We start from the raw sequence: 26,391 nt of genomic DNA on the forward strand, positions 1-26,391 counted from the left end.
AACCTTGCAAAAACTTCGTAAAAATGGCCAAGAAAATAGGGGGAAGCCATCAACTGGCGACAGAACTGCAGCAACATCATCAATGCCTCAAAATGTTTCACATCATGTTTCTCGTGATGCTTATATACCTGTGCATGTTTGTCAAAACTTAACCAAATTGTACATTTGAAATTCATTAGTCAATTTACCTGTACACACATGATACGTCAATGAAGCTGATTTTGAAAACTCTTAAAGCTTCAGCAATAGCCTCTAATTTGCATATAGATTTATGTGGTGAGAGTATACATTCCTTCATATCTGCTCCTGAGAAAACTGGTCATACATTATTAGAATTATGGAAGTCCTTCAGGGACATTCAATCCTTGCATCCAATGCATTAAATGTACCTGTTCTGCACTAAAACTCCTCGCAGTATCCAGACCTCAACCACTTCACTCCAGAGAGGAGAATGAGTTGCTTTTTAAAAACAATACAAAGCCCTGAGTTCTTGACTTAGCTCTGCCCCAAAGTAAAAACAAAGCAAGCAAAGAACAAGAACAGGGGTCATTTAAAACAGCAGGTAACGCTTGTTTAACTTTCTCTTCTTCACTAGCAACACTTTAAATCACAAACACAAGTTGGCGATTTAAACATGAGTTGTTCTTGAGTCTCAGCCCTTGTTTTTTTTTTTTTTTTTTTTTTTTTTCAGTTGTCTTTGCTCCATGGTGGAGCCTGTCAACATTCAAGCAGGGGGAAGAAACAAAACAAAACAAAAAATGGCGAACAAGAAGAGGCTGAGATGCTAAAACCAGGGGAAAGCCACACAAAGAAAATCACTCCTCTGATTAACCTAAAGTCAGTGGACTCCATGACAACTTCAGACCTCAGCTGTTGCCTTCCTCAGGGCCGTTGCATTTCATCTCTCTCCACTCAGAGATGAGAACTCATTTAAAGCCCTCATCTCTCAGCGTGTGCTCCCTGGACCGGCATCACCAGCATCGCCTGGGGACTGGTTAGAGACACAGATCCTCAGGCTCTCCCCAGAACTACTGAATCAGAAACTCTGAGAGCGGGACTCACCAGTCTGTGTTTAACAAACCCATGATTCTGATGCTCACTCAAGTTTCCAAATCACTAATTTCAAGTCTGAAACCAATACACACTTGTAAGTGGAGTCCCCTCATGCTCTCATTTGACTTGGAGCTGGCTTTAGATCCCAGCCTCCCAGGGAAGATGGGCTCTGTGCACACGGGCAGAAGTACCAGAGGTGCCTGCTGAGCCTCACCGAAAGGCCCAGCCGGGGAAAGGGGGGGGGGGGTGGCCAAGTTCTCCTCCACAACTGTTCCAAGAACAGAGCAGACGTGGGAGCACACCACACTTAGATCCACAGCAACATTTCTGGAGCACCTGCACATGCCGGGCCTGTGCTAAATGGAGTTATCTTCCTTAGCCTTTACAGTAATAAATAAATTCATTAGTATGTGTGAAGTATACAAAGGCTTAATATTCGTCAGCATGGAGTGAAACCCACAAACAAGCAGAAACACTTTATGACCCTCCAGCTGTCATCCACAGGCCTGGCTGGTATGCGTTGAATGCGGAGGTACTTGAACATGAATGTTCCTTTTGCTTCTTTGGTTAACTGTTCCCAGACGTTACTGTATTTCACAATTAGAGACCAGGTTGCTTACACAAAACCACATGTACTCTAGCCTTAGGCCAACATAAGGAAATCTGAGGTAATTGTGAATTACCCAAGACCATGTTTGCGCTCCTTAAAGGTTTTACCTTCCCTCAGATGTTAAAAATTCGCTATACTCATTTATTTTAGGCTTTGATTCTCTCAAATAACTCTGTTCTGACTGTTCCACTGTGAAGACCATTGTCCTTGACACAGACAATAAAATTAGTTAAGGAATGAAAAATTAAATAATTCTGAAATCCCCCTGTCATCCATCTGTTAACCCTGTATCATTTGCCCTAAACTAGAGGTGGCCCGTGCTCCAGCACAAGTGTCATCTCTTCCATCCTGTGTCCATGGCAGACACTGCAAATAAATCACAGCACTCTTACCCAGGGCCTAAGAATTATTCTCAACGCCTTGCAGTCCTTCTCAACAGCATTCCAGGCAGCCACCACCAATTGGTAGAAGTATATATGACTGGTAAAATGTATGTATTTCTCTGGCCAAGCAACACGCCCCTTTCTTGTTTTCCTTCCTGCTCCAAATACAGCTTTAAACCCCTCCCTTCGGTGTTCTCAGGACAACAGAATTGAGCTTCAGTAAATTCTGAAAGGCAGTCTCTACAAACCTAGGCCACCCTGAGGGTTGCAATCACGGTGGACTGCGCTGAGCCGTGTAAACAGTTTGAATGCAGATGTAACCCAGCACGTGGTACAAAACTGCTCTGAAAATCAAAGAACCCAGTAAATAAAGGGGCTGAACAGATAACAAAACACCTGGGAGACAGTATGCTGTGCGCAGAACTGGGAAATGTAGAGCATAAATAGCCTGGGGAGGCGACGCGTGACACTCAGGCTTATAAGCATGAAACAAGGCTTGAGTAAATAATTCTGATTTTGCGTCTGGTACTCACTGATGAGGCCTTATTCGGCTAAGGGGGCACCGCACTGTTCCTTCAGCAGCATCTCCATTATCCTAATTCCCTATGGAGAGAAGAAAGAAAAATCAAAATGCCACATTTCACGGACAAGCACTTTTACGTTTATCACAACCTTTCCCTTCAACGAAGCCGAGCCATGGCCATATATTTCTTTCAGAACAGTAGGCTCATGGTCACACCTTACATTTTTATATAATATATTCCACTCAGCAATTTCACATACATTATCTCCACACGTGCTCGGAACTACTCGGGGAAACGGGCAGAGCAGAGCTGTGGATGCTCATTTTCAACATAAGAAAGTCCAAGCGATGTTAAGTAACCTCCAAAAAGGGGCCCAGCTCCTAAGCGGTACTGCCAGAGCTGGATTAATAATGGTGACAGTTAATCCTAGAATAGTGACATCAAAGGTCACTGATCCCAGGACACCGTAACAACTGTAATGGTACGGACAACGTTTGAAATTACTAAAATATGACACAGAGACACAAAGTGAGCAGATGTAGGAAAAATGGTGCCAAAAGACTTGTCCGCTGCAGGGTGGCCACAAACCTTCAGTTTATAAAAAGTGCAATGCCTACGAAGCGGGACAAAGCAGAGCACAGTAAAACGAGGTAAGCCTGTGCTGACCGAGCACATGCACGTGTGCTACACTCACCGCTAAGCCCTGTATGTCCATTACCATGGGGGAGTGGGTGCAGGGTGCACCAGAGAGATCTCCCCTCAGGACTCCTTCCCCAACTGCCAGCTCTGTAGGCTGCTGGCGGCATACAGCCACCCTCAGCCAGAGCAAGATGCCTTACCTGAGGTCACACCCCCTCTCCCAGGGAAGCCCACATATACTGGTGGGCATCGTGTATTAAAGGTCCAGGCCCTGCCCTCAATTTGGGGCAACCCTGAAGGGCATCTCATCACCATAGTTACCCATGGGCTCAGTTGAGACCTTCATCACAACTGCATCACAGTTCAACATCATCTTCTGCCTCATCCTGCTTCCCTCACTCCCTCACAAGAGTTGTTCCCAAGAGCCCTCTCCAGTAACCCTCTGCACAAAAAGCTCCACCTGAGTCTGTGTCCAAGAGCCAACCGAGGACAGCTGGCTTAATACACACCAAATCCCTGAGCAAGTACTCCTCCTATCCCCGTTTTACTGATGAAGAAACAGAAACTCCAAGAAGGTTAACTTTCCCAACATTATACAGCTATGAAGTAACAGAGCCAGGGAAAGAACACAGACGTGGAACTCTGGTTTCAGAGGCACCCCTTCACCTTGTGGCAATGCTCACTCCACTACTGTACAGAGCAAGCTGTCTGTCGGGCCAAATTCCACCCTGGAGGAAAGAGGAAAGCAGACACGCCCTCTTTCCTCCTTCAGGGACAAGTTCGTAGACCAGAGAATAAACCTTCAGGAGGAAAGTAACTGTGATGCAACTATGAACTAAGGAACTCAGGAAGTCAAAGCTGGATGGTGGGGAATGAGACTCACTGCTCTCAGGCACTGGAGTGTAACTGAGACAGAATATAATGATCAAGGCTAAGTTAAAATGCAGGTCCCCAGGCCCCTCAAGGGAAGGCGCTGATTTACTGGGAATCCAGTAGGCCCCAGAGCACTGGACCTTTGACGGGCACCAGGGGCTTCTCATGGTCAGACAGGGCTGAGAGACACTGGTGGGCCTACCGGAGAAAGGCAGGGCCTTCCCACTCGGGATCTGTTCTGAGCTCGGGGAGGGGGGTGCATCTTTAGAGAAGACAACGCAGTACACTGAGTACAAAAGAACACTGAGCAAACTGACATTTCCTTGAGGTTTCCCGAGGTCCTTCAGATTCGGGCTGGCCCATCACCCCAGACACTGCCAGAATCCTGAAAGGAAGAAGTATTAATCAAAAGGTCTCGACCACGTGGAGGAGCACGGAGCGTGGGGTGAGCCCAACAGCAAACCGCAGGACCAGGAGCCCGAGTGTCAGAGTCAGGAGACCTGGGTTCTGGTCACAGCCCTGCCAATTAGTCTGCTGGGTACTTAGGTTAATCACTTTCCCCAAGAAGTCACAGACTAGAGGGCTCAGAGGACCATGAGGCTGGCTGGACAGGCAGTTTGCCCAACAGAATCACGAGGGGAACCCACAAAAGCAAATACAGGTTCCCTACCCAGACCGATGTAATCAGAATTTCAAGGGCTGGGTGAGGAGAGTGTAGCTCAAGTGGTAGAGCACATGCTTAGCATGTACAAGGTCCTGGGTTCAATCCCCGGTACCTCCTCTAAAAATAAATAAACCTAATTCCCTCCTTTCTCCAAAATTAAAAAAAAATTAATAATTAAAAAAAAAACAATTTTCAAGGCTAGGGCATGGAATCTGTAGATTTGTAACATACCTCATGTGGTTCTGATGCACAACTATTTACATACTGGACTATGTAAAGAGCAGCTCGATGCTGCCTCCAAGATCCCTTACAGCCTTGCCAGTCAGGGAACTGATGAAACAGCTCTTCTTAATCACTTCTAAAGATACAGAATGTGTAGTGTAGTCTTAGAGTTAAGGGGGAAAGGACGGGGTGGGGGATGAAACAACCTGCAGAGTGAAAATTAACCTAATCCTTCACCTAAGATCTGAACTGTGCTCATGTCTGCTCTCACTCATTCAACAACAGAACCAGTTAACAAATATCTATTGTGCACCTACTGTGTGCACCAGAGGTTAAACGGTGAACAAACCTAAGTCCCTGCCCTCATGGAGCTTATAGCCTAGGAGATTTCCTTCCCTTTGTTTCAACTTTTTTGTTTCAACAAACCCCTGAGCAGTAACTCAACGCCTTCCTTCTATTTTCAGGGAGAGTGACAACAGCCAGGTGAACTCCGTTTCAAGCTTCCTTCTGCAGAGTGAGCCCGTAAGCCTAGACAGTACATCTTTACAACCAGAAAAGCCGACTCCTTCCTTAGGAAGTGAGCGCCGGTGAACGCTCCCCATCCATCTAAATTAACAAGGCGGCCACTTACTGAGCTGAGCGCTAATTGACATAAGTGAAGACTTTGAGGTTTGCCTTGGGAATTGAAACACGTTATTTATTGGATCAATTATGTTCACAACGTGACAGTTGATTTTTCTTTCTCTGTTTTCCCCTCTCTCATACCACTTACGTCTTTTTAAGCAGAACAGTTAGAAACAGAAGGTGGAGAACCAGGGCAGGGAGAGAGAGACCTATAAAATGGATTAAAAACAAAAACCCTAACAGGGAGGCCAAGCCATTATTTAGTACGGCTCTTTGGTAAGGAAGGGCTGAATCAAAGCCCAACCGATAAGAGTCCTTTCAAATAAAGTTGTAACGCTTAAAACTCAACCCCCAGGAGATGAGGCTTAAAGGAGCTAAATTTACACCACTTATCACACAATGATGCCTGAAATGCAGAACAAACATTAAATGGATCCACCTTTATAGATACAGCTTAACATAAAAGCTTTTTGGACTGACAAATCATAAACCAGCTTGATTTTATTATTTCCTTCCCCTCTGAGAATTTTTTTTCCCTATTACAAGGCTATCTTTCTCTATTTACCAATGGACAGGTAAGTGAGCCCTCTCGGTCTCATTTCCCTAATACCAGGGTTGTGCTGGCCAAACGCATCCCCACAGGAGTCCCAGAGTAGAGACTTTCAGATTCAAAATACTTCACAAATTCCCCACTCTCAGAGTGTCTGAGAAATAGCTGATTGGTACAGAAAACAAAAAGGCTGCCTAAAGAGGAGGCCGAATAAGCTGGAACTTAAGGGGGCTAGACCCAGAGAGTATATTTATTTTATTAAACTGATGCTTCCTTAAGAAGCTCTGACTCACCTAGGGGGCTCTGAAGAGAGTAATAGCAGACCTTATAAAAATTACAGAGTTTGAAAGCAGTTTTCAAAAGGACACCTCTATGGGGCTCTCTTAACAAAAGAGAACTGCTCACTTAATTATCACAGTGATAAAGATCAGCCGTAATTAGATGAAGAACAACCATTCGTGTGCTGAGTGTTTACCACAAGCTAGGTACTGTAATAACCAGATTAAGCACTGAAAGACACCCTCCCCTACGCCGGAAATAAAGCTTCTAGCGGATCATGACTTTGGAGTAAGTACCTTTAACAGGAGCAGCGCCCATTGTGTGTAAGGGACTGCACTGATGCAATGAGGAATTAGATGCATAGAAAACATGATGTCTCTACTCTAGGGATCACTGGTCTCTTGGAAGGAATTAGAGGAATGCAAAATAAATGAAATGCAAGACAGCCTTTGAGAAACATTACCATGTTTAAAAAAAAATTCAATGGAACAAGTAAAGTAGGAACTGATCGTGCATGAAGGCAGGACTTGCAGAAGCCGCTAGAAGATGAACGATTTGAGTAAGACCCAAGTCTGGTTATGAGTGTGATGCACAGAGTGAAGGGAAGTCCAAGCAGAGGGCAGATGAAGAAAGGGGATGGGGGCGGGAACAGCAACGCACGTGCAGTTAAGCATTTGCCTTCTTGAAGGGGGAGATGAGGCTGTTACAAGTCCGGTGTTTCCACCCTCCCCATTCCCCACCTGCTCACACACACTCTTCCTCCCACCTTAGCTCTGCTTTTTCCTGGGGGAGACAACAGCACACAAAACACCCCTGTGTGGCCACAAATAGCACCGTAATTATGCAATGACACTGTTAGATTTAGGGTTGAGACCAAGCTAGCTGAGAAACCTTGGGCATTTTCCTTAAGCTGTGCCTCATCGTGGAACGGAGATGAAACAGTAATACGGGTTGTCCTAAGAATTAGTTAAAATCATGTCTAATATGGTGCTCAAAGTACCTAGCTTCTGGTGAACACTCAGTAAATAAATACTTGTTCATCTAAATCTCTTTCATGACTATCTATTCCCACAGGAATGAAAGTCCCAAAAGGCTAGGGGCCTTGTCTGTCTTGTTCAAGATATAACCCCCAGTACACAGAAGGCATTCAGTAAGTATCCACTGAATGAATGAATGAATGAATCTATCAATCTACCAACCAATTATCAGCTTACAAATCTACCACATTTGATGGTCAGGTACTCAGAGACTGGGAACAACAGTCACTTACATTTGAATCCTTATTGTCTAGTGCAGAATTTGGCACAAAGTACATGCTCACTGTTGATGAATTACAAGACTGATCAACTGACTGGTTTTGAATGATGAGTTTGAATTTTGGAATTACAGTGCACTCTGCCCAGTAGTTAGCATCCTGGAAAGTGTGGTGAAAGGTCAGGATAACAATGGCTGCCATAGGAAATGGGGGGGGGGGGGGGAACAAGCAAAAAATAAAGAAGTAAAGTATGAAAGACAAAAGGGAGGGAATGCTGTGGAAAGAATGACAGCAGAGGTGGGACTTAAAATGGGTCCTGAAGAATGCGGATTAGCCAAGAGGAGTTATCGAGATCATTTCAGATGCTGAAGTGTGTTCATTGTCAAACCATTCATCTCTTGATGAAATGGTATGCATCAAGTTTACTTTAAAAACCTCACTTTCCTTTGGATTCTAAACTTTTGTTACTAAGCTGGCTTACATAAAACTTTCCCAGATTCTTTTCATGTGCTTTATGTAGAATCATAGCAGTATGAATACAAGGTATTCAACCCTTCAATAGCATTCCACTGCTCTTATAATAAAATTCACCTTCTTTATCGTGGCTATGAGGCCCTGTATGATCTGCTTCTAGCCACGTCAGCCACAGGAAGGAAGGAGAGGAGAGAGGGAGGGAGGGAGGGAGGAATCCACATCCAGTTTTCTCATCAAAAGGTAAGAGAAACATTGCTCAGTGCTTCTCCAGGAAAAGACTTTTGGCCACAATAAAGTACCTTTTACCTGATGCTGTCCAATTCTTCTATAGTTAGGGTTTCTCATCTATAAAACTGTAAAACACCGAACAATGATAATTGTTAAAAGGTGCTGGCACGCGCTGTGTGCCAGGCACTGTGCTGAGTGCTTTACCTGCATTGGCTGATTTTACCCTCTTATCTGTCTTATCTTCTTTTTTTGGATGTGACCCAAGGCTCAGAGAAATGAAGCATCTGGACCAAAATCACATGACAGCTAAGAAGCAGAGCCTTGATTTGACCCACGGCAATCAGGGCTGAGAGAGCAGGATCCAGGACCTGACAACACTGGGGGGCTGTGGGGTTTTAATGAGACTGCACGTGTGGACACCTGTTATGGCACTGGGTACACAGTGACAGCGTTCCTTCCCTTCCCTATTGATTACGTGCAAAAGGCCTGATAAGTAAGTCGGCTATTTCAGCCCTGCTCCCAGACTAAACCGTATGATTCTTAATATACAAATCAATATTTAATCACATCTACAAACTACCTTAAATACAATGTTTTTCAAGTAGGAATATCCTAACAGACTCTATGACTTCAATATAATTTTCCCATAGTGGCTAATAAACTCTTTAGTAAGAGTCATTTTTATCTTGTTGAGTAACACAAAATCTCCAGGTGTAAGCTGCAGAACATTAAATTGATACACTAATTCAGATGTCCTTGCTTTACGTTATAAAGCTTCCTCTTTCCTTAAGGAGAATATTTACTCTCACAATTTGTAAAGGAGAAGAATATATCCCAAAATAATAAAATCTAAAAATTGGAAAAGACATTATATCATCTAGTCCGAACAGAAAACTCTCAGCAAAGAAATGAAAATGGCCCATCCCAGTTTAGGGAGTTGTCCTGGGGTCAAATATCAGAATGAAAGACGACAAAGCCATTTCCATATTGTCAACTTGCAAAGAAACCCTGACCTGATATGAACACTTCAGTGGCTAAAAGGCATTGGTCCCCTACCCTCTAATGTGACTCAATCAGTCTATTTTCATTTTTCATTTTTTTAAATGTGACTCGCATGTAATTTTAGCTTTCCTGACTTAGACTTCATGCAAAATATGGCTTGTTCATGTGTATCTGTTGGATATAATTAATTTATCAGTAATTAAAAAAAATCATGGCTAGCCTCCCACCCAGGGCTACAACCCACTCACGGCATTTCTGACAACTGATCATCTTGCTTAGAAACCTCCGCTGATGGGACACTGTCCACGCCTTAGTCCATCTGTCTCTGTCTTAATTATATGACAATCTTCTTTACATTGAAAACAGCACGGCCTCGGTGCCTGGCACCAAAGGGCCCTAGTACCAATGCTCACACCGATTCTTAAACTAACAAACTGAAAAACAAGACTCCTATCAATTCCCTTCATTAGCCATTTTTTCACTATTCATCAGATTTAAGCTCAGCCATAATTTCCCTTTGTTTCTTCCCTATTCTGAGAGAGAAACCAGTTAGCAGCATACTTGGACTTTTTATCAACAAACTGTCTCTAACAGAATAGGATTCTCCATCAGAATCCAGCTGATGCCTAGATATTAAATAAGTCCAATGGCTGCCCAGATAATTCTTCTTCTTTTATCTCTACCCTTCTCCTGCCCTCAAATTCTGGAATTTCTCTAAGTCAATGATCTTTTTTACAGGCAGTGCCAGTCTACTTTGTCTTCCTATCACACATTCTCCTTCAACAAAATATAACTTTCCAAAACCATATTTTGGTCAAAAACGGATCCCACCAAATCTCAACAATACTGAGGTTAATGATGGGTCACGGACTTAATAGAGGCCAAGGGTTTTGCCTACATAATTGCTTTTAACCCTCTAAACAGCCCCAGGAGGTAAGATACTTTCACTCTCGCCATATCCGGGTAAGGAGACCGGGCCTCAAAGAGGTGAGTAACTTGCTCACCGTCACACAGCTAGGAAGTAGCCAACCTGGAATTTAAACCTGGATTTCTCCCACTCTTTCCACAATGAGTGGCTGCCTCCCTGAATCTGTCTCTGTGCCTGTAAAGCAGGTGGAGGGAGGAGAATACACATACTTCCTCGCAGGACTGCTCTGAGGATTCAAAGAGGTAACAGATAAAGCTACTGACACATGACAGACTATCGTTAACCATGACGTCCTGTCCCCCCTGTCGCCTGGCAATTGACCCCTGATTTCTTTATGGACCTTGATCTGACTCCAGGCCGTCACAGTGGGACTCTCACAAGTAGGGACCCCCTCTCAGCGGGTGGTCAGTGACCTGGAGGAAATGTCAGCAGGGGCTCACCTTGTGCCTGCTCATATCTCACAGAGCATACTGTCCCTGTTCTTCACATCACCTCTAAGAGTCACTAATCCTTCCATCTGACAACACAGACCCCAGCAGGGTGCACTGGCTTTCCCTAGGTCCCAGGGGTTGTGTGCAACAGAGGCAGCACAAGACAGAACCAAAGCCTTGGGGAAGAACCGATTGTTGAGAGGCTGAGGCCACTACTGGGCTGTGCTGTGCACATTATATGCCCTGTCTCATTTAATCCTCACACCCAGCCCATGAGAGACATGAGGAAAACAAAACTCAGACTGGTTAAGAAAACTTGATCAAAAGCACCCAGCTAGTAAGTGCAGAATCTAGATTGACACCCAGGTTTCCATGACTAAGCCCTCAGCATATCACCTCCTTAAAAAGGTATGTTCATAGGGTCCTTGTCTGTCACTTTTTCACCTTTGCCATAATCCTTCCAGTCATCACAAAGTTATTTCCATCTACATCTGAGTGCTTTTAATTTTATAAATTTAGGGGAGATAAGTGAGACTGAACCATGTGGAGTTCTTAGAACTGTCCTAAGACTTAAAGCATCTCACCATATCTCCAAATCCATTTTGTTTCCTGCTGATACCAAGTGAAGCTCCCTCATGCTCCCTGGAGAAGCTGGAGGACAAACGTGCACAATGGAAGCACTTCTGCTTCAGCACAGTATGTGCCCATAAGAATTCCTTGGTTGACTGTCAAATGCCAGCCTGGAGAGCCCTTGACTTCCCATGAAGAACCTTTCAGTGCTAAACACAATCATCATTTCTTGGGGACAAAACTGGGGGAGGGTGAACGAGGTATCAGGTTACAACTCAGAGACCATGTCCCCTTGGACATGAGCACCGTATATATGACCTTCACCCCTTATTCTTTGTATCACCTGTGGAAGGGCAAAGCCATAAGCCCATGGCAAGTTTAAGAACTGATGCTTTTTAAAAAAACTCTAAGCATTTAATGTCACAAAACGAGAGCAACCAGAACAAAAGCTACATATGAATGACTAAAAAATAAAATCTCTATAGGTAAATAACAGTCTGAAGATAAACCGCCTGCTGTTTTTAAAAGCCAATCATTTGCAAAGAGAAAGGGGAAAAAAAAAAAGGTAGTGCTTATAGATGCAAATGTTCTTTAAAATTCCCAGCCCCCATAAGAAACTGGTGAGGGAAAAGGAGGGGTTAAATGGACTTTTAAAAAGTTGCCCTAGTATTTCAATTGCTGGCTAACTGGGACGTTACTGGTTAATCCCTAGGGTCACACACTTTGAATTGTTCGGCCCCAGATATTCCCATGTGGATTAGTAACTCCCAGGTGGACAATGTTCTAAATCTACCAGCTGTCTTGAATGTTAATCAACCTAATAAAATCCTTCCCTTCAATAAAAAATCTAAGGCTTATAAAACATATACTCACACGTCCTTCATTTGGTGAGCTGCAAGGGTGGACTTCCCTTTAAATAACCAGCGTGGTAAGAGCTCTGGCTGTTCTGAGACTGATGCAAAATCCTCAAGGCTGAGGGACAACTCTGAGTCACACCTTGTTTGGAATTTGGCCAACAAAGTCAGGCTCCCTGGGAAATAATTTATTAGACTGGCTGAAGTGTAAAGGGGTGGGCGGCTGGCAAAGTAAGTAAGGTCTGGGGGGTATGCAGCCTCGTCATCGAGCGTTCAGACTAAGGGCCCGATGGCCTGGTTTGAATGAAGGTTCTATCACTCAGTACCTGTGTGAGCTTGGGCAAGCCAACCCACCTCTCCGAGCCTCCGCAGCCATAAAATGATGAAAATGGGACTGATCACAAAGAGTCACTGAGCAAACGGGAGGAGGTAACGCATTTAACGTGCTAAGTACGAGGACAGGGGAATGGAGTTCTCGACAAGTATTACCCATTATTGTTACCTGCCCTATTAGCCTAACAGGTAAAAAGTTTCTCTGCTTTTAAGACTTTCTAAAAGATAATAGGATGGAAACATAAAGAAGTCTTACTACTTTTGGAAAATAATACAATAGTATGTGCACTTGTTCACTATTCCCATAAATACTCACTGAGCACAAACTGCGTGCCAGGTGCTAAGGACAGAGTTGGGAGCCCCACTCAGAAGCCTGTCGTTCAGTGAGAGAAATAAACAATACATTCAAAGGACCATGAAAACGTCAATGCCTGTTAGAGAACTTCAGGGGATCATTCCTAAGGTAATGATACAAAACATGAAAGACTCTGTATAAAAGATGTTTCACATGGTCTCCTTTATAATGGTAGAACTTGGAAATAGCCCCAATGCTCAATTCTAAAGAAATGGTGAAAGCAATTCTTACATAACCACTTAATGAAATATTATGTACTCATTAAAATGACGGCTCCGTGGTTTATGGAGTTCCTGGGAAACGCATGTACGATAAAACAGTACTTGAAAAAAATGAGACATGAATTGTACTTATAATGCCATTACTCAAGCTTAAAATCTGCATATGAAAGACTAGAAGGAAATAGGCCAATCTGGGTTAAATGGAAAGATAAAAATTATTTATGGAGTATTTATTGTGTGACAAGGTATTTTAAGCACTTATTTATGTTATTTCCTTTAATTCTCATCTCAAAGGTAGGTTCTATATTCACATTTCACCCAGAGAGAGGTTAAGTTCGTATACCCCCTGTGAGAGAGGGCAGAGAGATTTAAACTCAGGTTGAGCTGACTCCAAGACAGCCTCATCATAACCACTAAATATTCGTCTATAATATCATAATGAAAAAATTAAGTTTAAAATTATAGTTTGCCTGTAACTGCCTTGCATTTTCCTTTTTAAATAATAGTAACAGCCGATCACTAACTGTGTGCCAAGTCCTGTCCTAAACATTTTACGTATGTAATTCACTCACTCCTCACGAATACTCTGTGAAGTAGGTTCCAGTATTATCTTCATTTTACATGTGGGCAAAGTGAGACTCAGAAAATGGAACGGCCCGCCCGAGGTCACACAGCTCGGCAGTGCAGGGGATGCTGCTGCCTCCACAGAGAGCTAGGGCAAAAGCACACAAATGCTTCTGCCAGAAAAACAATTTAAAATATGTACATGCAGGTAATACCTACACAAAAGCATTTTATACAAAATGTTTAGAATTTATTTAAAAACCGAAAGAGCCTTGTTGGGAGAGCAGCAATTTTTTAAATTGTGAAATATTTCACACATATCAGGAAGTGCAGAGAGTACAAAGAACTGGTGGGCTTTAGCAAACGTTAATGTCTTTAGAAGTAACAAAAGCTTCATCCCCTCCAAAGGCTGCTGATCAAGAAAATTTTTAATTATAGCCTTTAAGTTCTTCTTAAATGGGGTGTCAACGTGAAAGGAGTTAATCAACTCTCCAAAGCCCACCACTTTCCTTTACCAAGGAGATTCAGAGAAAAATAGAAAAATGGTTTAGCTAGACTCTACGGAAGAAAGCTAAACAAGGAATAAAAGGGTCAAATCCCAGGCAGCAAATGGAATTACAAGGAAACTGAAAGTGACAAAGAGGTATCAGTCCAGCAAACCCAGGTTCATGAGACACACAAGCCGCCTTCTCTCCCTAACAGCAAACACCCAGCCTCCTCTCCATCATCTGCTTGGAGTTCTGGCCGGTGCCCCTCATCCACAAAGGGTCCGCTCACCAAAGGGGTCCTTCAGCAAGAGATGAAACTATCGTAGAATGGGGAGAAATCAGCACTGGCAGAGAGGGGCAGGACGACCAAGAGGACAGCTGGACACCTTGGAGAGCTCACAGGGCATGTAATTAGTGTGCTCCAGGACTTCAGCACACAACTCAAGTTTAACTGTTAGATGTACCTTCAAGAAATTAAATCACCTTTGCAATTCAACTTGCTCTACCCAGAATCTGTATTAACCCCTAATCGGAGATGCCTGAGTCTGACCTTTTCCTGGCCTTGTCAGTCAAACTGAAAGCCTTACTTAGCACCAAGAGCGTAGCTGGACCTAAGCCCAGTCCTACAATAGATCTGACCCACACACGACGTGCACCCAAAATGCACTTAGTCCACACAAGCTGCGGACACAGCCCCTATTTTTCTGATATTTCAACGCAGCCTGGCCAGAGCTGTTTCAGTTTTCAATTTTGTGCCCACCTTCAGTGTACAGGAGGTACGTGAAGATTTATGGTGCCACAAATTCCTATTTTCTCACTGTCTTTGAATTTAGCACAACAGAATACGAGAACAGGCTCAGAAAAGTAATAGATGAGTTGGAAATCCCATCCAGGACAGTGGGGAGACACGGATCCCAAATCTCCCACGATTTCGGCTGGGCGTGAGCATAAAAGAGCACTAGGAAAGCAAGTAGCATAGTGCACGCTTCAAGCACAAGTGTCTACTTCTAGGTCATGCATGTACCAAGCTCTGCCACTCAGCAGCAGCAGGTGATGACACTGGGCCAGTGATTCAACCTCCGTGTGCCTCTGTTTCCTCATCTGTAAAATGGAAGACTGACAACAGCATCTCTCTTTCAGAGGGTTATTGGGAGAACTCAATATTCATAAAACAGAGCTGAGCTTGGCTCCTGGTAAACACTCAAGAAATTATAGCTACTGCTATTTTTTTTTAATTTTTTGTTTCTTTTTTTAATGTGTTTTTTCCTCCCCCCAGGGGGAAGGTAATTAGGCTTATGTATTTTTTAGAAGAGGTGCTGGGGACAGAACCCAGGACCTCATGTATGCTAAGCATGCGCTTTACCATTTGAGCTATCTCCTCCCCCTAGCTACTGCTATTAGTGTTGTATCTGGTTTTCTCCAAATGGTCCAGAACAGTCTGTGTTTACAGAAGGCATTGGCTGAAAATAAGCCAACATATCTATTACTGGCACCAAAGCTCAAAGACACCTACAAGACTTACAAATCTTTGTAATATGCAGTATACTTAGCTCATGTGAATACGATTATAAAATGAAACTGTACCATCCCTACCACATGCTTACCACCCCTTCTTGCCAATTAGTACCTTTTTAAGTATATGTCTTATTTTAAAATATTTTATTGCCACCACCTCAACTCGACCATCTACTTGTTACATGAATTATCTCTTACGCTCTTGGATCCCCACTTAGCTTCAACTTCTGAATTTTTATGCAGGCTTAAAGACTATCTGCCAGACAAATTTTAAAATCTTGAAAAAAAAATCCTGGTATTTACACATTGGGGAAAAGGAAGGAGAGCTAAAAAAAAAAAAAAAAAATCACACAACTTCAGAACTGAAAATGACCTCCTAGCCCAATGTCTGATTTTACAAAAATGATAGTGAAGTTCCAGGGAACTAGTCCAAGCAATATGGCCAGGAGGATGGCAGGGCCAGAGCCCAGATTGCCTGATTCCTGGCCCTTGCACTCCACACCGCACTATGCAGAGACATGATTTCTCATCACTACGCAAATAATGACACCCACACCTTCCGAGCTCATGAAAGCACCTTCTGCCGTTTCAGGAAAGAGCTTTACTTCCCAGGTGTCATCTAGCTTCATAGAAAGTAATACCCCAGAACTTCAGCTGGCTGGTTTAAGGGATTCCCAGAAGCTTTACCAATGAGTCATCTGTTGCAACCCTGATGAATTCAAATGAGCCACCGAGGTATTTTTTGGATCCCCAAGTCTCACAGTCAAGGTAAAGGCATCGATTTAAACTCAATGGTAGGAACAAAAACCGTATCACTTGTAGAACACTCATTTTCACTAAGATGTAACTGCAAAGGTTACATTTTTCAGGACTAAAACTCTAAGAGGTAAGAGCAGCTGAGATGAGCTGATGGGGAGAGAGACCCGAAAAAAAAGGGCAGCTACTATTATTTAACTGGTCTAGAAATAAGTAGTTAAAAACCAGAATCCTAGTAATATTCTCACAGCATCTAATGAATAAATATCAAGTAAATCAATCTATTTGAGCACTCAAGGGTGGGATTAAAAAGTATTATCAACAGATTTAAATTGAAAGCTGGGAAATAAAACCCTGTGGAACCGGAGGGACAGAACATATTTCATCAGTGCTTCAAGAGATGCAAGTAATGCAAAGAAGTCACATACCAAGCAGGAAATATGTCTCCAACATATAGTCAGCAGAATATTCCACTGGTCTTCTTATGTTGTATTTTTGCGACTTTATTATTTTAAATGACAGTTTTATTTGCTATTTTTCTCTATCTTGGAATTATTGTTGGGTTTTGAAACATCCACTCTTTTCTAGGGTTGTGACTACCATGCGTGTGTGTACACAAGACACTGAAGTCACAGATAAGGAAGTGAGCAGCTAGGCCAAAGTAACACAAGTAAGCTTGGAGGAGGCCTGAGGTCACACAAACTAGTTAACGACAGAAGTATTAACTTTCACCGTCTTTGGAGTACAAATCAGAAGACTGGAGCTAACAACTTCATTTCTTCACAACAATCCCACAAAAGTAGAATAATCAGCTGTGCTTTCCCAATGACAAGTGGAAGTTCTAAGAGGTTAAAAGTCATTCATTCAAGTAATAGAGCAAGAAAACTGAGAATATGCAGAACCAAGTCTTGGGGCCAGCTACAAATGGGTAGAATTCTTTTGGGAGGAAATTTGATGATGTGCAAAGATCTTTAAAAATGTGCATACTCTTTAGCCTAGGAAGTGAGCAGAAATATACACAAGTATTTATATACTCATGGATTCACCAGTTATTATTTATAGCAGTGAAAAAAACAAAAACCAACAAGAGAGCGCTATCATGCCATTGGAATATTATGAAAGCATCAAAAATCATGTTTTCAAGAATATATAAATGACACAGAAAAATGTTCCGTAAGTGTGTCCATAAGTGACAAAGTTAAACTAAATAAACAGAATAATCCTAATTTTGTTTTTTAAAAAACATACATATACATACACAGGTAAATATACACAAAGACATGTGGAAGGATTAAATGTGGATACAGTGAGTATTAAATTTATGGATTTAAAAAATGATAAAATAATTTTTAAAGAAACAACAAAACCTTACCTACAGTGTGGCTACCTAAATTTTTGCTTGGATAAGTATTTAAAAGGCTATTTACTTATAAAAGAATACTTTGTATAGAGAATTTCTCTTCATGCTTGTAATTATTTAAGTTTCTCTATGTGCCAGGCATGTTTCATATGTATGCCCTCCCTTAATCCTTAAAATAATCCTGTGAAGTAGGACTATCATCACTCCATTTTAGAGATGAGAAAATTGAGGGTCTAAGATGTGAAATGTGACATCTGGGAAGTGAGAAAACCAGATCATGCACCAAAGGGTGCTTCTCTAAAACTTCACATTCAATAAACACACAGCCAAGTCCTTGTCTCACACTGAATCATCTTTCTAAAGGCAGAACGTACTAGGCTTTTAGTTCAGGAGTTGGTATTTGGTATACGGTTATTAGGATGTCTACAGTTTGCTTCAAAATATTTCACTGCGTGCAGCACCATAGTATGGTGCCTGTGTTAATTATGCACCAGGTAGTCAGCTGCCCCAATACAGGCTTCACACCCCAGGGGCTGGCTATGAGCGTTCTAATCAGCAATCTCACTCTCCAGAACGTCGGCTATCTTCATCCTTGAAACCACCAGAGGCTTTGGTAATTAGCAAAAGGAATGTTAAAACTGTGCATTTTCACTGCACAGACTTGAGAAAAATCCACAGTAATGGTAAAATCCACTGCTGTCATGGACAAAGATAGACAGCTATCTCAAAAGCAAACTTTCAAGCAGTTTCTCAAAAAATTAAACATATAATTACCAAATAATCCACCTAAAGAATTGAAAGCTGAGATATGAACAGATATTCAAACACCCGTGTTCATGGCGGCATTATCCACAAGAGCCAAAAGGCAGAAGCAACCCAAGTATCCACTGATGGGTGAAGAGATAAACAAAACATGGTACGTATATACAATAGAATATTACTCACCTTAAAAAGAAAGGAAATTCTGACATATGCTACCACATGGGTGAACCTTAAAAACATTTTGCTAACTGAAATAGGCCAGACACAAAAGCACAAATATTGTATAATTCCACTTACATGAAGTTTCTAAAGTAGTGAAATTCATAGAGACAAAAAAATGGAGTGGTGGTTCCCAGCAGCTGGGATGAGACAGGAATGGGGAGTGATTATTTGATGGCTACAGAATTTGTTAAGATTCTGGAGACAAATGGCGATGATGGTTGCAATGAGCTGCACACTCAGAAATGGTTAAAATGGTATGTCTTATATAATGTACTGTAGTTTTACTTCTGCTTCTTGACTAACGATTTTGGCAAGTCAAATAACATCATGGGAACTCATGCTTCCTCTTGTCTAAGTCTCTGCTCCCCAAAACTGCAGATCATCACGTGTGCGGGAGCTTGTCCTGTCTTGTGCCCCCAAGACTATGAGTCAGAAAGTCCTGTGGGCAACGCTTGAATCTGGATGTGATCAGCAGCCCAGGAAGGGAAGGTCAGTTCCACTCTGAGACTCCATGACTCCCTGAACTTTCCAACTAATGAGTGACATTTTCTGTTTAATCCTTTGTTATGTCACCAACCACACCAGTCCCAACATCATCTCCACATGGATGTGTTTTTCCCGAGGTACAACAGACACAGAACATTCTATCAGTTTCAGGTATGCAACATAATGATTCCATATTTGTATATATTGTGAAATGATCATCAGAGTAAGTCTAGTTTATGTCCTCAAATTGCAAGGCCCCCAAAGAGAAGAGAGAAAAGCAACTGAACAAGCCCCCAGAGGCACAAAAACCCAAGCAACCTCGCTAGATATGGATGTGGGGGTCCATATCTAGGGCACAGTTTTAATTTATACACACAGAGATATAAACTTTGTGAGCACCTAGTTTTTCTTCTTCTGGAAGAAAAAGAGATATCAGATCCCACCTTTACCACTGTTACCATGGCTATTAGCCTCTATCTCCAACCCTCCCTCTTCCTTGAAGGAACTTAAACTGCTGGAAAGTTTTATCTTTGTCTTATAGGAAACCACCAGAAGCGAAAAACAAGAGGCCACCAGAATTGGTTAGAAATAGCCAAGTCCAAGATGGTGGAAGACCTGCCATCCAGTAGACCCTGAACTTCATTATACGCCCACTGTAACACACTGGCATGCTAAATGCCACACCCACCCATGCCATGAGAGGAAGTATCAACCATAAAAGGAAGAAAAAAGGGTAGCACCCTAGTTCCAGGAAGAATCCTGCCTTTTCCCAGAAAACCAATGCACATCCTCCCTACCTCACTAACCTTGACCTTAAAAACCTTGCCTTCATCATTCCTTACCCCTAGAAGTTGATGCGCGAACTAAGTTCCCACTTCTCCATTCTCTGGCCACTGAATAAAGCTTCTGCTGTTTCAGTCTCAGCATTGGTTTCATTACTGGCCATGGGAATTCGAAAGGAAAAAGAACATTCCCTGCCAAGGGAGGGGGCTTCAGCCTGGCTAGCGTCTAAGTGAGGGGTCCATATGACCAATTCAATAACACCACCACTAAAGAGCCTCGGGGGTAAGTTTCTAAAGTGAAAAGGGCCACCTACAGCATGCTAATGATGACTTCCACAGAAGCCATTTATGCAGGCTCAGTTGTGAAGGTTTATCAGAAGTCAGGCCGATACTGGGAAACACCACTTGGATAAAAGGTAAAAAGACACTTAAATATGAGTGGTTTCTAAAATTGAAAAGCTAATTAAACTAAGCCTTTTTTTTTTTTTTTTAAGTCAGGAAAGACAAACGCTAGCAGGAAAAATATATTCTTACTTCTCAGCATAATAGGTGGGAATTCCGAGGAATCATTTGGGTTCCTCATTTCAAAAATTTAAAGTCACTCGATGATTTCCAGATAACAGCCATCAGAAACCAACTGTGGATCTCGCTGTGCATTCTAACTCCTTTTCACTCATTTCCTCGTAAAAGTACTGAGCGCTGCCCAAGGTACGACAGCCAGGGAGAACTGGGACATGGCAGCAAAGTTATTTTTCTCATCAGCCCTATTGTTTTTAGAGTGCAACTTGCAGAACATGAGGTTTTTTTCACAAATGCATATTTTGCAAGATAGCAGAAAATCCTGAATAACGTCTGAGTAAGTAACAGTCGCATCAGACCTTCCAGAAGCTCAACGACCCTCTTCAAGCCCAGGTGTAAACAGGCTAGGCCAGCCTGGCTACACGCTCACCAGGGTCAGGAACATATTACTGACCTTGACAGTCAGTCTCTGTAGCATAGTACAGTACCAAATACTCATTCATCACCCTCAGCTTCCCAGACTAACACGCGGTGGTCCAGGTTCATTCCTGAACCTAGATCTGCCAAACAAGAACAAAGGTCCATTACTCGTAACATCTCTGGGTCATAATGGTAGTTCTTTAGCCCAGCCGTTCAGCCTGTCCCACAGAACAAAACCAGGTAGCATATGCATCAGTCCTGAGTAAACCCTGGAAATGACTGCTTATGCTCCTCATCACAATTAATAACAAAAATAATGACATTTACATAATTTTTACATACGTCAAAAAAAATAAATAAATAATTTAAAAACATTTTGGTGAATATATGTATGTATATGCAAGACTGGGACATTGGGCTGAACACCAGAAATTGATATACTGTAACTGACTGTACTTCGATAAAATTAATTAATCAATTAATTAATTAAAAACATTTTGGTACACCTGCAAAAGGCATCTAAAGGTGCATAAGGAATGGACTTTCCTAGGCAAGAAAATAGGATATATCAACCTCATATGCAATGCTATGTAAGACAGATGAAAAACAGAACGGTTCTACTTAAAACAGGGTAATACAGGAGCTCTGAACGCCAAGGTGTCCTGTGAATAGCATTCATGGAAGCCTAGGCTCCCACAAGTATAGAGTCTGAAAGCCCCAATGAAGGACAACTAGGAGCTCCAGATCTCCGTGTGTTCCCCATCCATATCAGGACAGCAATAACAGCTATTTACAGGGCTTGTGAGGATTAAACGAGTTAATGATTAAAAATTCTTTTTAGTGAGTAGCACATAGTAAGCAGTCAATAAACATTAGCTACTATTATCTTTTTTTATTAAGTAGCTGTCATCATATTGCATATACTGTAAATATAATTATTCATTCAGATTATTTCTCTTCATTAGACAATAAATCTTCTCCATATTATCACATATTCTTCACTGGCACATTTTTAACTTAAATGGGCCACAAATGGCACTTTAGCTTTACTTTGATTTGGATTTATATAATAATTAGTGAAGCTAATTATCTTTGTACATATTTGTTTACTAACATTGTTATGTCTATTCATGAGCCTTGTTCAAGAATCCAATGGGAATCTCCATGGCTTCTTAAAATTAATGTTGGTTCAAAGTGAAAACAATCTTACCTTCTGGGCACCCTGTCTTAAGAATGTGCTGGCAAAAGTTTCCAAAACGTAGTTGAGAAAGCCAACCCCTGTGATTGAAATTCTGCCTTTCTGAATGAACTCTGTCCTACGAAAAACAAAAATATACATCTTTGATGTCATTCTACATTTGAATACTTAAATTACAGGGATTTCCAGCAGCGTAATTTCCACTTAGAATCAACACACACAAAAAAACCCACAGTAACTCAGTAATTGCCTGTTACAACAAAAGGTTTTGTTAAAAGAAGACTTACAGTTTATACAAGTAACAGCCTTATTCAAATTAAAGAATGTTCATTTCAAGTTGCTAAGAAAGTACATTTTAGGGGGGAGGGTATAGCTCAGTGGAAGAGTACATGGTTAGCATGCATGAGGTCATGGGTTCCATCCTCAGTATCTCCATTAAATAAATAATAATAATAATAAAAACCTAACTACCTCCCTTTATAAAACAAAAAAAGAAAGTAGATTTTAAAAGTTCTCACCACACACAAAATAACCATAACTATGTGAGGTAATGGATGTGTTAACTAACCTTATGGTGGTAATTATTTTGCAATATGTACATATATCAAATCATTACATTGTACATCTTGAACTTACACAATATCACATGCCAATTACATTTCAATAAAGCTGGAAAGAAGAGAAAATATATGGATGCATCATTCTAACTATAAAAACTGCAGAGCATAGAATCTCTAGTCATACCCGACTAATAAGTCCGTGATCAAACTGAGAGTCATTATAGTCAATGATGTCTACTTGACCCACAATAAATAAATTTAACTGATTCTAAGTATATATATATATATAGTCTTGTTCCATGCTGCAAAATGTCTTGTTAAAACTGAGTCTGAGACAATTACCAGGGTTATGACCTCAGGTAAATTACTTAGATTCTCTTAACTCAGTACCTCACCTGTAAATTGGGAATAATTACAGTTTCTTCCTTTTACAACTACTGTCAGAATTCAGTGAATAAATACATATAACAGAAACACGAACAGTTCCTGACACACCATAAGGAACTTATTAAATGTTAGCCACTATTACTAAAGAGAGACAGACAGAGACAGAGACAGGAAATAACCCTGAAATGAATTCTTCAATCCTTGATCAGAAAGGGAGGTGAGGCAGATTATATGTGTCATTAAACTATTTAAAGTTCTACCAATATTAATTATCTCCATTTCATAAAACAGAGATTTGAATAACACTTGAGAATGATGTAGAAAGATGGCAGAATAGGAAGCCTCACGCACTCATTCCTCCATGGAGACCCCAACTTAACAACAACATATGGACAAGGCTGCCTTTGGGAGAAGTCCATAAACCAGTTAAGAGACTGCAGCACCCCAGGGAAGTAAAAGGCAAGCAGAGCCACATCAAAGTGAATAGGAAAGTCTGTTGCCATAGCCCCTATCCACCCAGCAAATGGACGCAAGGCCCTCCACCAGAGAAAAACCACAGAAACTCAAGCAGGAAGATGTGAAGGAACAGAGCCACATGTTGCCTGAAAATGCCCAAAATTAAGTAAGGGGCTTGGTAAATTTTTTCCCTTAAAAATGACCAGAGCATAATGTGGGTGTGGGAGATGTTAGGAGATAAGGCTGGACGGACAGATGGAGACCAGACTACAAATGGTCTTCCCAGGGTGAGGAGTTTAGACTTTATCATGAAGGCAAGAAGGACTTCTCATCTAAGGCAACCACGTAACAGGTACAAATTAACAACTACATGTGCATCATTGACTAAAAGGTTTGTTGCCATTCTTCGGGGGAGGGTATAGCTCAGTGCTAGAGTGCATGCTTAGCAATGCACAAGGTCCTGGGTTCAATCCCCAGTACCTTCACTAAAAAATAAAATAAAATTTAAAATTAATTTAAAAATACACAAAGAAACCTACCTACCTCCCCCCACCAAAACAAAAACAGAAAAAGGCTTGTTGCCATTCCTTAATACTTTTAGACAATCTCTTATCCCCCATTTTCAGAACAGTGTTTACACTCAATGACTTCAATGAGTATTTGTTAAATGAATAAATTAATTAATGTCAAGTTTCTTTACAATCAAAAATATTCAACAACAACAAAAACTTTCCCCCTACCTTCTTACATTTCTATGGAAAAGAAAAGGGAACCACATCTCCTATATGTGTGTTTGGGTGTATGTGTACATGTATATACAAGCATACTCACCAACACTACAAAATATATTGAGAAAATTATGAAACCAGAAAGCTATGATTTTGGTAAAAAGAGTTATTATAGCCTCTTACTTACACATGCTCTCTAATGCTCTAACAGCAGTAGTCTCCACATTTGGGTCATGTACACAGTAAAAGTAAGCCCTCAGAACACCTCTCCCCCCCTCATCTCTCTTCCCTTCTTCCTCCTTCTCTCTCACTCTTTCTCTCTCTCTCTCTCACACACACACAAACACACTCACACTCACACACACTCACAGAGTTATCCTAGCCAATCTGGCATAAATAGTCTAGGCGAACAGTCAGTCTAGGAAAAGCAGCTTCCACCTCTTAGATTTAAGCCTATTTAAAATGATTTGCTCATGTAAGACTGTATCCTAGTGACACTAATCTTTCCTGTCTTTGTTCCAGATTAGTCAGAGTGGAATTTTACAGTGATCTTAATATTTAGAAATGAAAAGTTGAGCAGTCTCACACCCTTGGGAGAGAAGCACTCTTCAGTCTTCAAGGCAAATGTAGGTGAGGGATTAATAAAAGTCTCGCTTACTTCATACTCTAACGAATATTTCTTTCTGCCACATTTGGGAGAAGTAAGTGCTCAGAATAGCACTCTCAGGCTTTGCCCACATATCAGAGAATAGCAGGGCAGGAAGGCCGGGTCATGCCCTTGCCATGAATGAGATGAGAGTGTATCCTATTATATTTTAAGGCTGCCAGATGAAGGAAATGCTGTACTTTCTCTCAATAACTCCTTGGCAAAGCACATCAGACAGTTTCTTCTTAATACACATAGCTAACCTAAATCCCTTAGGCTAGATAAGCCTTCACTTAAGTTCCTGTGCAAAACACAGCAGCTTACACAACAATATATGGTTCAATTTCAACTCTTTAAAAAAAGAAAGAGAGAGAAAAAGATAAGATGGATGGATGGACAGATGGACAAATGCACAGAGCTGAAATACAAACAGACCCCCTGGGTATTTGAATTATAGGTGTTAATTATTTATTTTCTTCTTCTTTTACTAATGTTCTGTAATAAATATGTGCTACTTGGCAATCACCAAAAAAATACAAATATATCCTTGAGGGTCATTTTTATATAAATAAAAAGTTATTCTTTAAAAGGTTCTGTGCTACCAACAACCATTTTCAGCAAAAGTACAAGCTAACTTCTGCCTTTCATTTAAAGTCCCATTAAAACACCTCTTGGCTTTCCTCTTCCTATACGATGTAACTCGAGTTCTTTGTGCCTTTTGTCCTAAGACTTTCTCCTGCCCCCAAGCTTTAAGTGTTCCATGTTTCACTCAAAAAAGATAAAGATGATTCAAGTTTTTCTATATCTGTCTTATCTGTTAAGCCTAGAGGTATGATTGCATCCATTTAGGATATTATACACTCAGGGTCACATTTACTCTTCAAAAAGCTGTATAGTAGGCACATGAAAAGATGCTCAACATTGCTATTAGAGAAATGCAAATCAAAACTACAATGAGGTGCCACTTTGCACCAGTCAGAACAACTGCCATCAAAAAGCATACAAACAACAAATGCTGGAGAGGGTGTGGAGAAAAGGGAACCCTCCTACACTGTTAGTGAGACTGTAAACTGGTGCGGCCACTATGGAAAATAGTATGAAGGTTCCTGGAAAAACTAAAAATAAAGCTACCATATGATCCAGCAATCCCACTCCTAGGTATAAATCCAGAAAATACAAAAACTCTAATTCGAAAAGGTACGTGCACCCCAATGTTTACAGCAGCACTATTTATAATAGCAAAGACATGGACGCAACCTAAATGTCAACAGATGAATGAATAAAAAGATGTGAATGAATGAATAAAAAGATATATACACACACACACACACACAAATATTACTCAGCCATTAAAAAAAATAAAGAATGAAATAGTGACATTTGCAGCAACATGGATACACCTAGAGATTATCATACTAAGTGAAGTAAGTCAGACAGAGAAAGGCAAGTATCATAAGATATCACTTATAT

The 26,391-nt window shown here is 41.3% G+C and overlaps 1 protein-coding gene across 3 annotated transcripts in view; it reads right to left on the bottom strand.

Annotated features, from left to right (window-relative positions):
- The window catches only part of PRELID2 (PRELI domain containing 2), an 81,606-nt gene that overhangs the window by 20,057 nt on the left and 35,158 nt on the right, over nt 1-26,391 (bottom strand). For all 3 annotated transcript variants that reach the window (XM_074360872.1, XM_074360873.1, XM_074360874.1), the window contains 2 exons: nt 22,157-22,262; nt 2,580-2,649 (listed from right to left, as the gene is read on the bottom strand). In XM_074360872.1, the coding sequence (XP_074216973.1) occupies nt 2,590-2,649; nt 22,157-22,262 (166 nt within the window). In that variant the 3' untranslated portion in view covers nt 2,580-2,589. The remainder of the gene's footprint in view (nt 1-2,579; nt 2,650-22,156; nt 22,263-26,391) is intronic.

The sequence above is a fragment of the Camelus bactrianus genome, chromosome 3 (assembly GCF_048773025.1).
Source record: "Camelus bactrianus isolate YW-2024 breed Bactrian camel chromosome 3, ASM4877302v1, whole genome shotgun sequence".
Taxonomy (NCBI): Eukaryota; Metazoa; Chordata; class Mammalia; order Artiodactyla; family Camelidae; genus Camelus; species Camelus bactrianus.